Source organism: Drosophila mauritiana, chromosome X (assembly GCF_004382145.1).
Source record: "Drosophila mauritiana strain mau12 chromosome X, ASM438214v1, whole genome shotgun sequence".
Taxonomy (NCBI): domain Eukaryota; kingdom Metazoa; phylum Arthropoda; class Insecta; order Diptera; family Drosophilidae; genus Drosophila; species Drosophila mauritiana.
The window spans coordinates 19474913-19489084 of record NC_046672.1 but is presented as its reverse complement, the minus strand read 5'-3'; the positions used below and the strand labels follow the sequence as shown (position 1 = coordinate 19489084).

At 52.3% G+C, this 14172-nt stretch overlaps 3 protein-coding genes across 4 annotated transcripts; 1 reads left to right on the top strand and 2 right to left on the bottom strand.

The window, feature by feature from the left end:
* Nucleotides 1-59: 59 nt before the first annotated feature.
* Nucleotides 60-1888, bottom strand: LOC117148826 (RNA polymerase II subunit A C-terminal domain phosphatase SSU72). The gene is made up of 3 exons (XM_033316474.1): nt 1590-1888; nt 1269-1527; nt 60-1208 (listed from the first exon to the last, which is right to left on the bottom strand). Exons 1-3 carry the CDS (start codon nt 1814-1816, stop codon nt 1107-1109), a joined length of 588 nt encoding a protein of 195 aa, XP_033172365.1. The 5' UTR covers nt 1817-1888; the 3' UTR covers nt 60-1106.
* A 425-nt stretch (nt 1889-2313) lies between these two features.
* On the top strand, nt 2314-6964 carry LOC117148823. Of its 2 annotated transcripts, none has more exons than XM_033316471.1 (3): nt 2314-2692; nt 4845-5777; nt 5834-6964. In XM_033316471.1, the coding sequence occupies exons 2-3, from the start codon at nt 4931-4933 to the stop codon at nt 6712-6714; spliced, it is 1728 nt and encodes a 575-aa protein (XP_033172362.1). In that variant the 5' UTR covers nt 2314-2692; nt 4845-4930; the 3' UTR covers nt 6715-6964. The 2 variants fall into 2 exon arrangements, with proteins under 2 accessions (XP_033172362.1, XP_033172361.1); XM_033316470.1 differs by lacking the exon at nt 2314-2692 and adding an exon at nt 3022-3644.
* Nucleotides 6965-6989: 25 nt separating this feature from the next.
* On the bottom strand, nt 6990-13982 carry LOC117148820 (protein ELYS homolog). Its single transcript, XM_033316467.1, has 7 exons — nt 13760-13982; nt 13034-13669; nt 12658-12974; nt 12240-12603; nt 11980-12170; nt 11068-11844; nt 6990-10998 (listed from the first exon to the last, which is right to left on the bottom strand). The coding sequence occupies exons 1-7, from the start codon at nt 13860-13862 to the stop codon at nt 7201-7203; spliced, it is 6186 nt and encodes a 2061-aa protein (XP_033172358.1). The 5' UTR covers nt 13863-13982; the 3' UTR covers nt 6990-7200.
* Between the last annotated feature and the right edge of the window lie 190 nt (nt 13983-14172).

The following is a 14172-nucleotide window of genomic DNA, read 5'->3' as shown; positions in this document are numbered from 1 at the left end:
CATAGTATAACATGGAAATAAAACTGTTTAATCTGGAGAGAAAAATATGTGCCAAAACGTAAATGTTTACAATATAAAATTTAATCGTGTTTATCGTTGATGATTTTAATGATGCAATTATGCTAGAATTATGATTCCCCCACATTACTAAACAACACCCTTACAATTTCTAATCCTACCTAGAATCACGTCGCATTTGGTCAGTGAAAACGAGCAAACGTCAACAAGAAACCGGCATCAATTGGCGTGCGATTTTATTCCAATGCTTAGTGAACACAACTCCCCTGTTGTTTATTTTCTATTGCATGCTAGCGCCCGCTGGCGATTGCATTGTTTAAAACGCACAGCCCCAAGGTGGACAACGGGAATCGTCGCGTTTGCCCTGTCTGAACAATTGGTAAAACTATGTAAAATTAAAAACGCGGCCCCTGCCCGCGAGGGCCCAGACCATTCCGCCCCTGCGTGGCTCTCTGGCGTGCATGCTCATTCACACAATCACGATGCGAGTTTTCACTTTATATGAATCGAATCCGAATCCGAGTCCGAATTGGACTCAGAGCCGGGCGAAGAGAGCAGCAGAGCGACGGAACGGGAGAACGGGTCGGAGTCAGATGGTCGGCGCCGTCGCCAGCTGGGGGAAGCGAGAGCCTGTGATAAGACCCCCAGTCGACGGGCGAAATTACAAGGAATACGGACACGTACACATACTACTACATACGAAGGGGTTTTGGGGCCGCCGTGTGGAAATGGTCGTCATTGGTTGTGTGTTAATTTCAAATACATTAGCCAGTTGCTTGCAGGTGTGGTGTTGGTGTGGATTACGACTTAGGTGTTTGGAGTATGCGAGTGTGTTGTGGGTGCTGGTCGTTGTTGGATGTGCTTTCGCTGCAGCGATGGCCCCTCTCTATTTACAGTATTCTTATACGCTAGGCTACCAATCCGGAACCCAGGATCCGCACGCGCTGCGTGCAATGCCCGACGTCCTATGCTCTGCGATCGCAGCCCCTGGGGTACGAGATCGATTGACTCGGCTGGAGCGCATTGGGGCTACGGGATTCTGGTGTTGGTGCTGGAGCTGGACACGAACTGTTGGCAGACGTCGGTCGTCAGTAGAAGAGCACCGAGTGCAGGATGACTCGCTTGCGGCGCTCCTCGAACTCCTGGATTAATTCGTCGATGTCGTTGTCCAGGTCCGTGGACTTGGCCATCTGTAATGGCACAACAATCGTTGGGCGAATTAAGGGAGAGTGGGCGACAGATGATCATACCAAGTTTATCATGTCTGTGATGACAAAGGCGCCCATTAGCGCATCCTCAGCGTTGTCCACCACATCCACGTTGAGAACGTGCACGGGTCGGTTGTCCACGGATTCCATGGACTCCATGTGCAGCACCACCAGGTCGTAGACGCGCTCTTCCACGGTGACGATGATGTCGAACTGCTCTTTGGTGTCCTGAAAGCGTTCCGGGCACTTCTTGATGCGCCGATTGCGGTCGAGCATGTGCAGCAGGCCGTTCTGTGTGTAGCTGTGAAAAGGGCGAAAGGGCAGAGTTTAGCCAACGGTAGGCCGGAAAAACGAATAACTCACAACTCCTTGTCCTTGGACTCCAGGTCGCGGTAGATGTCCTCGTATTTGGTGCCAAACTCGTAAACATTCGGCTTGTCGAACGCCATGCCCGGCAGCTTGACGCGCTCGCCGGTGCCGTAGGAGCGCACATTGAAGCCCTTCTTGGCCAGAAAGTTGTGCGCCTCCATAGAGCGATTCATGTTCGAGGAACAGACCACGGCGACGGCGAGCTTGCTAAGATCAGTCATGTCTCTTTCTCTTTGGCAGTGCGTTGCAATCGCAGTCGTCGAAAAATATGTTCACCGAATTGGAGATGGGACGGCGACCACGAGCACGAATATCGATACGATATATTAAATAATATACATTTAATGCGTTAATCTGAAAGGACGCGACATTAACATAACATAATTAACATAATTAAAGCTCGAAAGGTGATACTCAAAGTGTTAGTCCTGCAGCATTAAATATGATCAAGCACAGCTGCCAATTACCTATCGTAATGTCCTAAAACGTATTTATAAGCCTGCGACTTGAACCAAATGAAATATCTGAAATTAACCTTAGCATAAAAAAAGGGCTCCCCATGGTTAACATCAATGTTATATCGAATAATTCTAATTTATTAAATCTTTTTTTAAATTCTAATATCTTTCTGGACGCTAGCTATCGACTACTATTGACACTTTCAGCTAGTTATATCGATTTCTTGCCGCCAGTTTGCTGACTTTTCAACACTGGCGACCAGTTCGACACAGTCTGGCAGCGTTGGCGGTCAATTCTTATTTTTGAATCCAACCGAAGTGAATTTTGATACGAAAAGCGCCAAAACTCAGTTGAACTAACTATTAGTGAATTTTGTAACTAAAGCACGAATTTGAACTTGAATTGAAAGCGGCGTGCGGCAGCCAATGGCGAATTTCGCTGTCCCAAGCGCATAGGCAACCGCAGTAGTAACCGACAACAACCTTTCAGTTTGGAGCTCGTGGAATGCGGCTGAGCAACTTGGAGCCGTTGCCTTCATTCTTTACCTGTGAGTGGAGTGAGGCAGGAGCACTAGAAGCACCATCGCCACCAGCGGCACCACAACCAGCAGCAGCACCAGCCGCCGCATCGCGTGTGTTGTGAGTTAAGCAGGTTTGCGGCACAGTGGGTCTCATTGCCTTGTACTTGCGACAAGATCAAAACAACCGTTTCTTCGCTTTTCAAACAAGTTACAGATTTAAAAGCGACGAAACTTCTCACCTAATATTTAAAAATATTTTCCCCTTAAACCCACTGCAACTTTATTCATGCTTGATAATTTAAAATAACATTTATTTATTCGTTTTATATTAAACCGAAATTGTAGTGTCTTTGGGCCAAAAACATTTTGAAACAAGCTTATTATATTTAATAATTATTAATTATTAATTATTAATTTAATATAATAAGCTTGTTTCTTTGACAAAAGTGACAATTATCATTATACGTGAAAGATGCTTCAAGCATTCTATTTGAAAAACATCCACTTGTAGAAGAAACAGAAAATAGTTGTGCTAAAAAGCTACCATTTTGGTCATGATGATTCCACTGTGCCAAGCGGCGTTTGGAGCTGGAATTGATATTGGAATTGGCTCGTTCCACTGCTCACCTGTCCGTGTGAGCAGCGTGTGCATGAGTGGGTGAGGTGAGAGGGAGAGACAGAGACACACAGCGAGAGCGAGAGAGAGGACCCAACTAGTTGGTCGAATAGCTGCCGGCAGTACCGAAGTTCCTGAGATCCGATATTAGTCGTACTTTGTCACTCGATCGGTCAGCGCGTCGTCGCAGCCGTCGTCGTCGTCCACTTGCCGCCAAATCGGAACGCCTGCTGGCTGTGCCTGAGTATTGGGATTGGGATTGGACATCGCGTCCGGTGCGGCTGAGGAAGGGGAGCAGGCGGCGGAGGAAGCAGCTCCCGCGGCATTTGCGACCGCGCTCTATCGATCCGCCAATTAGGGAGTGGAATCCGGCGCTTTCTTCGCTGGACAACGACCATGTAAAGGTCACAGGTCAAGAACGGAAACTGTAGTACCAAAAAAGAAGAACTCACAGGTAAACCCGTTTTACAACCTGCCAATTGCAATTTGCCTTCGGTTCTTTCTTTTTTTTACTTACATATGTACGATTTCCCAAACCAGGTGTTTTTCGTTATTTTTACACCACACACACCAGTCGAGAGATATTGCATGAAAATGCATTAAGTGCAAGGCAAAAGTAGTTATTTCATTATCGGTTCTTAATGAGATAATCCACGTACTTAATTACACTCACCGTTTCATTATTTTTTTTTGGGCCAAAACAGGTCTTCAAAGCAGTTACATTCGTTTAAAAATAGTTTTGAATACCTTGAAGAAGTCGTCTCCGCTTTGATGACACCTTTAAGTGCATTTTCTTGGGGCTGTGGAAAACTGTTTGCTCAGCTCAAAAAGCTTTTCCGAGTAACAACCAGGTTTCCGAGGAACCAGCCATGAACCATGGGAGCCAATCTATCACGGATCACGGACCTTGAAACCAGAAGTAGAACAGATATCTTTAAAGATACAAAATATGCAGATCGATATCGTCACTTCGGTCCTATTATATGAATGATTCCAAATGATTCCATAATACCTTTGCATTTGGTAGTCAGTGAGAACAGTCGTTACAGTTACAAGATCTAAAGCACCGTTAGGAAACTGAAAATAGGAAAAGTCTAGTGGCGAGTATCTTTCGATCCTCAAGAAGTTTCCCCGCACAATAAGATGCTTTTTCTATCAAATTTACATGTAATTTATAAGTGCTTCTAGGAGCATGGACATGTAAATTGCTTAAAAAATGCAAATAAGATTAAGTACTTAGTGCTTTAGATTTCTTTCTCCGAGTCTCGCTTGCTTTTGCTTTTATTCCCGCCATTAGTCGCTGGTGGAAAGTTCTTCGCCATCCGTTAATTGCACAATACATGCGATGCACAATTTCCACATAAGTACATGTACATACAGTTGTATATATATATGTACATATATATATATATATATAAATGATGGGAAAGTTTTGCACATGCGCAGCCACTGGCGAAATGAAAGTGCTTATGGAGCGCAGTTTTTTCTCTCTCTGCAGACGAATACCGTTGCAGCTTGCAGTTACAAACATAGCTAATATGCAACACAGTTAATCTTTCCACTTTATAAATAAATACACCAACTTTATTATTATGAACGAGATGTTCCTAAACAATGACTGAAACACATCTAATGCCATCAATGCCATTCGCAGGTCGACTAGTCCTGCTGCAGCAACATCAACTCATCCGTGGCGCCCAGTTCAGCATGTGACCGGAGTGGAGGACCAACCCGCCGGAAATGCTGAAGCACGCCTCGACGACGAGCAGCACCGCTGCGACCAGCGCCACCAGCGCTGCGGTGGCCATCAACCCGCTGTCCACTCTGCTGGTGAATAGCTGCAACAGCAACAGCAGCAGCAGCAACAACCACACAGGAGGCAGTGGCAGTGGCCACAACACACCCCCAGCGGTGGAAGCGGAAGCGGGCATCGGTATTGGAATTGGAATTGCAACCACCGCAACCGCCGCGACCACAGCAGGCACGGCCGGCACTACCACCAATGGCAATGGTGGCTCACCGACCCCAGCAGCAGCTGCTGTGGCCAGCACCGCGCGCAACATCCACCTGCGACCGCCGCAGCCGTTGAATATATCCGCCCTGAATGCGTCCGTTTCGAGCACGCTGCTCAACGAGGGCACAGGTGCCATGGGCGCAGGAGTTGCTGGCGGAGTAGGTGCGGGACGGGGTTGCGTGGGCAATGCCAATTCTACGCTGCTAAACATTGCCACGCCCAGTACGCCGCTCAAGCCGCTCACCCCGCTCACGCAGTTGACGCCCAACGGCCACTTTCTGGGCAACGGGAGTGTGCATCATCACACCTACACCAACCAGCACATCCTGGCCAGCCACCAGCAACAGCAGCAGCAGCAGCAAAATCACCAGCAGCAGCAACAGCACCACCACCATTATCACCACCAACAAACGAACCATGCGCAAGCGCAAAGCCAGACACACAATCTCAGCCAGTTGCCGCAGAACTACAGGAACTTCAGCCACCTGAGCACGAATCCCGTGCGCCACAAGCTGCCCAAGTCGGGCCCATCACCCCGCGAGGCCCTCACCAGCCTGGGTCTGCTCTGCCTGAGTAAGTTGATCCGAGATGACGGAAGAGCGTCTAGTAATGCCTGTTCTTTCCTGCAGTTTCCCTGCTTCTGGCGCTGCTCTCGCTGATTTTCCTCCTAAGGATATCGCCGAATGGACGCGAGGACGCCGTGGGTCGCGGCGCCGGCGGCGAGGACTTCATTGTGGTCTACGACGTCACCCTGGCACTGGGCGCCCTCTCCCTGTCGCTGAACCTGTGCTGCCTACTGGTTTGCGCCATCCAGTTCCTGTTCGCCGTCAAGCTGCGCGAGCCGGCCTTCGAGGGTCGCGATAACCAGTACCTGGTCAAGTCCAGTGCCAGCCGCACGTGCGCCGTCAGCGGCTTCTTCATCTCCATACCGGTCTTCCTTACCGGCCTGATCCTTTACACCTTTAGCCACTTCCACTCGACGCCGGCGATCGTGACCAGCCTGCTGATTGGAGTGGGCATAGTCTTCTGCGGCGGCGCCATGGTGCACAACGTGTTCGTGTGGCAGCGCGAGAAGACCATCAGCTACCGTGGAGCACCGCTGTCCCACAACTTGTCGGTGATCTCGGCTGGCCAGCTGCCGGCGACGCTGCCTGGGCCCATGCCACTGCCACCTGGCTCGTTCCACACGTACCAGGCCGCTCATCAGGGGCACCAGAGCCACCTGGTGCCGCCCTCCGTGACGGCGGTCTCGCCCAATCACTCCCACGGCAGCTTTAATCCACTTCTCCTTGGTGGCGGCGGCGGCGGAGCACTGGGTGCCGTTAACTCCTCCTTTCTGGTGCGTCCAGCCACTGCCACACCACCGACGCCCACGCCCAGGACACTGGCGAATAGCAGCTGCCTAACAGCAGGTCGCGAGGCCAGCGGATCGGTCAGCCCCGGCATTCCGCCAACGCTGGACATGAGCAACATCACCGTCCTGCTACACGAGCTCTCCACGCTCGTCTAGATCCGCACAGACTTACAGACGATATCCACCGCACGCCCGCAACTCTTGCCGAATCCTAGCTGTAAGAACGCCCATTGTAAATACCTGTACATACATATCGAATACATAACGACTCTTTGTAAGCTAAAGAAGCATTATCCAACTGCATCGCCATTATCATGAAGTGTAGTAACCCGTTTGGTGCTCCACCTTAACTTCAGATCCGAAAGGATTGATCGGAGCTCAATAATAATAATCTTAATTTCAAAAATCCATATGCTTATTAAACTCAAAACTGTTGGGTGGATGCTATAACTTCCACGTTAACTTCAATTTATTCAAAAACTCGAACTGATGCCATTTATAACTGGTATTAAACGTACACAAAGTAAAAACTAAAAATTTAGTGTCTGCCGCGCCGATCCTTCTTCGTGGCAAGCTACTCCCCCACCCCCCAACTTTGGACGCACTCTTCAACTCTGGTGATCCGGTTATCCGGGTGCATAACTAATGCTCCGACTTGGAGGTGCGGCGCGAGCGCGGACGTAGCTCCCGGTTCTGTGTGCTGGCGGTGCTGATGGTGGCAGAACTGGAGGCTTCGGAGCGAGAGTCACCTGTGGCAGTCCCAGACTGATCGCTCAGTTCCGAGATTCGTCGTCTAGTGGTGCGACGGAGACGGGGCTGCTCCTCCGGTGCAGTTGAATCGGGTACATCTATGGGAGCATCGATCGGAGTCGGAGAGGCGGTAGGTGACTGGACTTCTGAGCTCATCTTGCGCAATCTGACCACCGCACTAGCAGACTTCGGTTTGCGCACGACCTGCGCACTCAACGCAGGGGGCGGCTCGCTCTGGCCTCGCAAAGATCGGACAGAGGGCTCCTCCGTCACCGGTGCCTGCGAGACGGCCCTCTTGCCGCGTGCCTTGGTGATTGTGGGCGTGCCGGGTCTGGAGCTCGCAGCCTCCGAGTCCACGCTGAGGCGACTTCGCGAGCGGGTGCGCGGTAGCGCAGGCTCCAAGGGACTTTGGGGCCGCAGCCGTTCGGGGATCACCTCCAGCAGATGATTGCGCTGCAACCCACGACGCTTGGGAGTCGAGACTGGTGGAGTGGATGCGTGCGATAAGGTTGGGGCATCGCTGCTGCGCAATGACATCTTGCGACCAGCGACTGGAGTCGGACTATCGCGATGCTTCTCGGAGACGCGACGCGGTCGCAGAGTGCTCGGAGTGTCCTGGTGCTCCGTGAAGCTGCGACGCGGTCGCAATGTACGAATCGTGCCTGTTGGCACATCCTGCTCCTCATCCTCATCACCGGAGAATTTCAGCTTCAGGCTGTGTGTTGAATCCTCCTCTTCGGGCAATAGTGGTTCTGGACTAGGTTTGGCTTTCTCCTCGGAAGCTTCTTTGGTCTCCGTCTTGTCTCCTTCTTTGGGCTGCTCATCCGCCCCACGTTCGACTTCCACAACGACCTGCTCTTCGGCTTCTAGGTCATCATCCTCTTCTGGAATTTCCTCCAGACCACGGACCAAGGGTTCCACCTCCGGCACGTCCGGCACCACATCCACCACCATCTCGATATCCATATCGGCAAGTGGCTGCTTTTGCTCGCTAAACTCCACTGTGGCCACCGACTCGGTTCTCGGGTTCTCCTCCTCCGTAGGCCAATCCTTTCGCTGCTCCGGCTGAGTATCCTTTTCCTTCGGCGCCTCCTCATCGCTGTCTAGGACAATGGTGTCGGCCACATCCGAGTCGCTGTTAACCGTGGCGCCCAGCGAAAGGAATGGACTGGGGACACCAGCCGCCTCCTCCTGACATTCGTCCTTGAAGGCGAACAGCTCCGCACTGCTGGAGGCCGCCGATTGCTGGGGTCGGGCGACATAGCCGCGCACTTCTGTTCCATCCAGCGCTATGACGCAATCATCATCGTCATCATCGTCCTCTTCCTCTAGCGAGCCCTTGGTGGTGTCAAGGTCGTCAACCGTTTCCAGACTATTGGCGCGGTACAGGGAGATCGGCGTGCCATCTCCATCCCCGCCATGAGGTGCCTGCGGACTAGATGTCTGAGAGACGTTTGTGTCGCTGGGCAGGAAGGAGGTGGGCGTGTGCGTAACCGATCGGGATGTGGTTATGGAGCCCGGCGACTCAGCAACGATGGAGTACATGGGGTCATCGGTGTGCAGTGTTGGCATGGGATTCCGAATGCCTGCCGAGGACACGTTCGAATCTTCGCTACTCAGGCTGCAGATGGGCGAGGAGAGGGGCTCCTGGGCCGTTCCTTCTGAGGTGCTTAGGAACGCCAGCCGACCGCCGGCTTCCGAGGGCTCCTGCGCCTGATCCTGCTCTTGCTCCAGATTCTGCTCGTCCTGCGGATTCTGTTGCTCCTCAAGCGATTTTGTGTCACCCAGCTTCAATTCCTCTTCGTGCTCCTCATCCTGAGTATCTGGCTGCTCAAGTGACGCCACATCGTAGGTTGACATTCCCAGAGTGGTGTCCATCATCTGGTGGTGGCCCTGTATAGCAGGCCTTGCTGAAGGCAAAGACCACTGTGCGCTGGGTGCGCCCGCCAACTCCGCACCAAGATCGGTTGATTCCATTTCGCCACAGATGGTAGTGCGCTCGGAGATCTTAATCCCACAGCTGCCGCTGGAGAAGACCTGTGACTGTGTCTCGCCCATCTTGGAGGAGCAGACGGTGGGCACAAACTGGGAATGTGATGCCGTCTGAGCCGGCTGGACAGTATTAAAGCTGCCGAATCCACTGCTACTCTGGCTCCCTGCCGCAGTACCAATCTTGCTACCGCTTCCGTTCCCCCCATGTAGCAATGAGTTTCGGGGCTGTGGGCCTGCTGGTGGCGCGAAATAATGAGGAGAATCCCGCGATGGTACCGGGTCCATCAAAGACACATTGGCCGATACCAAAGGCGAGAGGAACTCATCCTCCTCGTCGGACCCAAAGCTGGAGGTGCTCCTTGGCTCGCTTCTCGACTCGATCTCCACAATGATCTCGTCAGTTTCCTCCTCCCCCTCAGCCGCATCTTCGCTGCTCACCTCCATCAATTTATCAGATGCATCAGTTCGCAGAGGAATGGGCGGCACAAAGCGAAATCTCTTTGGTCCCGCCAGCGCTGTGGACGTAGCTACCGGCGAAGCTCCTTTAACGGCCTCCACAGCCGCGCTTCGCTTCAGGATTGTGGGAATCGGCTGCGGCGAACTGCTGCTCTTGCGTATCGTCGGCTTTCGCGCCTGGAGGAAAGTTGGCGGATGCAATAGATCGGTCGCCTCGTTTTGCTTGACCTCTTCCTGCTCCATTTGGTTCGAACTTTTTTCTCGAATGGATTTCACATAGTCTGTCACATCCTCCACCATTCGTTCAAACATCAGACAAGGACGCTTATAGGGACGCTCCGTGCCTAGCTGCCTCTGTTCCTGTTGCTTGGTCCGCTGATCCTCTAGCTCCCGCTGTCGTTTCTCCACCACCTGGTGTGGTATTGGCTTTACTATGCGCCGACGAAGAGGAAGCTCCGAATGTCCGTATTGCGCGTGCCGCAGGAATGGCACATTGGAGTAGCCTATTTTTGATTGGATCGAAACGGGGGTCATCTTTGGAGGGGACTCGCATTGTGTTGCCCAGTGGGCACTGACGGCGGAACTCTGAAAGATGCCGCCCAATAGGCCGCTGGCGTTCTGTTTGACCAGCTGGCAGCTGAAGGGCTCCAAGGGACCGTTCTTTTGGCCATCCCCCAAGCCGTCCAAGGTGCCTCTGATGCGGAGATATGTCCCGGCGATGTTCTGTGTAACTGGTCCCATTGTAGCGCTGTAGGCTGGGAGAATAGAGCTGGAGGATTCATCTCGCTCCCGCTCGGCGGCCACCTCATCCATGAAGGACACGGCCTCGATGAACTTGCTCTTTTGAAGCAGCAGAATCAATTGCACGCAATCCGTATGACGCGTTCTGCACTGGCGGAGCAGAGTGTACAACAGCCGTTCCTCTGGCTCTCGCAGGTACAGCCCGGCCAGGAATTTGAAGCGTCTGATTTCAATGCAGTGGCGGAAGAAGCGCTCCAGCAGCGGCTGTCCATCCTCGTCGTCATCGAGGCGAGCGATTTCGAATGCTTCCGGTATGTTATCGTTGGCTAGGAGCACTTTCATGTGCAGCGCCGAGGACAATGGACCGGGTGGTCGACCGACCACCTTCTTGGCCGCCATGAGGGCACCTTCAGCCAGCAGCTTCTCTATTAAGAGCCGCATCTGCCACGATTTCAAGTTCCTAGCGGGGGCAGGCTCCTTGTATAGCTCCTGTACGCCTTGCTGCAATCAAATAAATTGCAAAACGAATGAATATAACAATTCCGCTTATATTAACCGATCCGGACTCACCTCGCAGTCGCCGTGGTCCAAGTACCAGAAGCAGCGCAATGACGGGGCCAGATCTTTGTCCAGCTGGAAGGCAATCTGAAAGAGCCGGGCCAGCTGTTGGTTCAGGTCCATCAGCAGGTAGAGGAGAAGAGCATGTTTGTGGCAGAGTTCTATGTCGGGATTGAGCATCAACTGTATAAACGCGTGCAGCGAGTCCGGCGGATAGGGGTCCGGAATTAAGGCGCGTTTTCGCAGAGAGTCAATGTAGAGGAACTTTCGCTGCGCTCGTTTTTCCGAGTACTCGTGTCGCAGGCGAACGAGTGGATTCTCGCCGGGTACCCGAAAATCCACTTGCTGACCCTCCGGCAGGAGGCCGTGCATGATAAACCAGTACAGCACCCTTTGGTACTCGGCGACCGTTTTCAGCGTCCGCTCGTTGGCTCGGCAATCGTCCAAAATGGAGCAGGTTAGCCTGCGCCGTCCCTGCTCAACAATGTAGGACTGCAATCGTACCAAATCACGCAGCTGGCCGGTGAGCACTTGAAACTCGCGCCGTTCCCGCTGGTCCAGTGGGTAGCCGCCGTAGTCAAAGATGCCATGGCAAAGATCCGAGCACCTCGTCTTAATCTGGCCGGCGCGCATCAAGATCCAGTTGGTCAGAGTTGACAAGGAGAGTTGCGTGTTATCAAGCATGTTGCACAAGAAGCTGCCATCCATCCAACTCCGTGCGCAGTCCTTCAGCAAGGCTCCGCAGTTGTGCTCCAGGGCCACCGACAATATCAACTCGTACATGGCGATCTAGGGAGCAAGAGAATGCAATGTTACTTTAATATGAGTATAACGAGCATGATTCATTTCCCCAAAGACTGTGGTACTATGTGGTACCGGAAGATTTCCGGATAACTAACTAAATAATTACCAAGTGTAGCTCACCTTAGAGAATGTGGCGTTGGGGTTAAGCTCACAAAATTGTGGCAGGATACGCAGGCGAACGATGTCCTCGTGGTAGATCTGAGGGCGCAGGAAGAGCGTGGCGTTTTCACAGCGAAGGGCGTTTATAAACCGATGCTGCACTCCGTCCTGGGCGTAGTACCGTTTGCCAGTTGGGGTTAACAGTGAGCAATCTGGAGATAGACGGTAATACTTGACCATTAATCTTACTGGCGCTGGCTTCAATCGCCGCTGTCACTCACCAAAGGTCAGTGAGTTGGGATAAAAGTGCTCATCGTAGCGCTGCAGTGAGACAAAGTGCAATATGGTGGTGGAACGCAGATGCAATGCCAGTCCCGTGTTCAGACCACTGAGGATGTAGCCGCACATGTAATTAGGAACTGCGGATTTGTGAACGAATGTGGGCATCTCATCCTTGTACCACTGGTTAATGTCGAACAGGACTAGCTTGTTCTTTTCATCTGCCCTTGAGTGCCACGAGATGACAATCAGTAGAGTTCCGTTGTCGCCGGCAAAACTGAAAGTAGACGCCGTGGCGCAGCCAAGCACGGAGCAGATGCCTCTGTCCAAGGTTTGGCAGTTGCGCACGGTTGTAGAACGGTATTGCTGCGAAGCAAGAAGTTAATATACGTCTGTGCGTGACGGCTCAAGATTTCTCACCTCAAACTGGATCGTGTCGGATTCCCGGTCCCTGTACGAACGCCTATAGCAGACCGAGTGCAGCATCATGTGCAGGACCTCGTTGTTTTGGTACAATGCACAGATGTAGAAACAGGGTTTTGGGTCATCCGGTGGCATAATGAGGCACATTCGCTTAACTGCCTTTTTGAACCCTTCCTTTGTTTTAGGCGGTTGCAGATAAGTGGTCACTTCGAAGTGGATTAGGTCGTAGATCAGGATTCGGCCGTCTTCTAGACCAGCGGCATAGCCGGGCGCCAAGCTAATGCCTATAAGGCAACTGATTCCAATGGAAGCCACTGTTGATAAATTGAAGGTTAGCCTAGCTACCACGACACACTGGCAGTGACAGACTCACCGTCCATCCGCACAGCCAAGTGAGCCCCTTTGGAGCGACAATGGGTCAGCTTGGAGCTGATTCGACCTCCTCTGGCCACCTCTGAGGATACAAAGTATAGGTTCCCGTACGACGGCTCATCTTTGGAACTGGGGGAGCAAAGGTTGTTTCGGGTGCTCGCCTGCAGGCTGTCGCTGTTCAGATCGACCATCAGAACAGTGCCCTCCTCGGTGGCTACGGCCAGACAGCCTTCGAACAGATGCAGTTGCGTGAGTCCATAGATTCTTTTATCGAGAAACGTCAGCGCGCTGCACGTTATACCGTCGAGGTCGAAGCGGCGCAGCACCTGACTGTTGCGAATCGCATAGATGAGCACCTGTGTGCTCAACGGGCAGTCGATGGGTCTCTGATCGCCGCTGTTCCATGACTCCAGGCAGATGGCTAGCATAGGGGAGCGTTCGTGGTCGCCGGGGAAGAGTTCCTCCACGCAACGAATGCTTCTGCGCTGCTCCAGATTATTGGATTCTCTCCAGAAGCAGTGCCAGGAGAGGTAATGGCCTGTGGACATGCAGCAGACCAGCAATGTGGCGTCGCTTCCATACCGCCAGGTCACCCAGCCCCATTGCCCGTCGCGTATAATGCCGCCCAGGTATTCGGCTGTAAATGGATAGCGAAGATTCTTGGTGAATCGGTTTCGGGTGGCGATGCCGGTGCGAATCGTACACGCCGTATTTTGTGCACACTTACCGGCGTCCAAATGTGTCGACGGCTCCCGGCCAAATCCGGGTACTATGCGCTCCGGGAACGCAATCGTGCGGCTACCGTCCAACTCCACTTCGTGCCACTCCATCTCTATTTCATCAAAGCCGGACGCTAGCAGACAAATACAAAAAAATAAATATATACACGTCTATGTGTTTTGTGAGTTTGTGCGTGAGGGGCCTGGCGTTGCCGCCTTGATTTGGCATACAAAAAAACGGTTGTTTTGCTTGTCGTGCGTGCACGCTGAGTGGCCCAGTGCTGGCTAACGTCCGACTGAGATTCGCAAATGTAGCGATGGCAAGGACTTGAGTTACTAGTTACCATATATTTCAGTGCATTTTCAATTTTGTATACATACATGCCTAAACAAGTTTGTAACTGGGACCCAAGCCACTCGT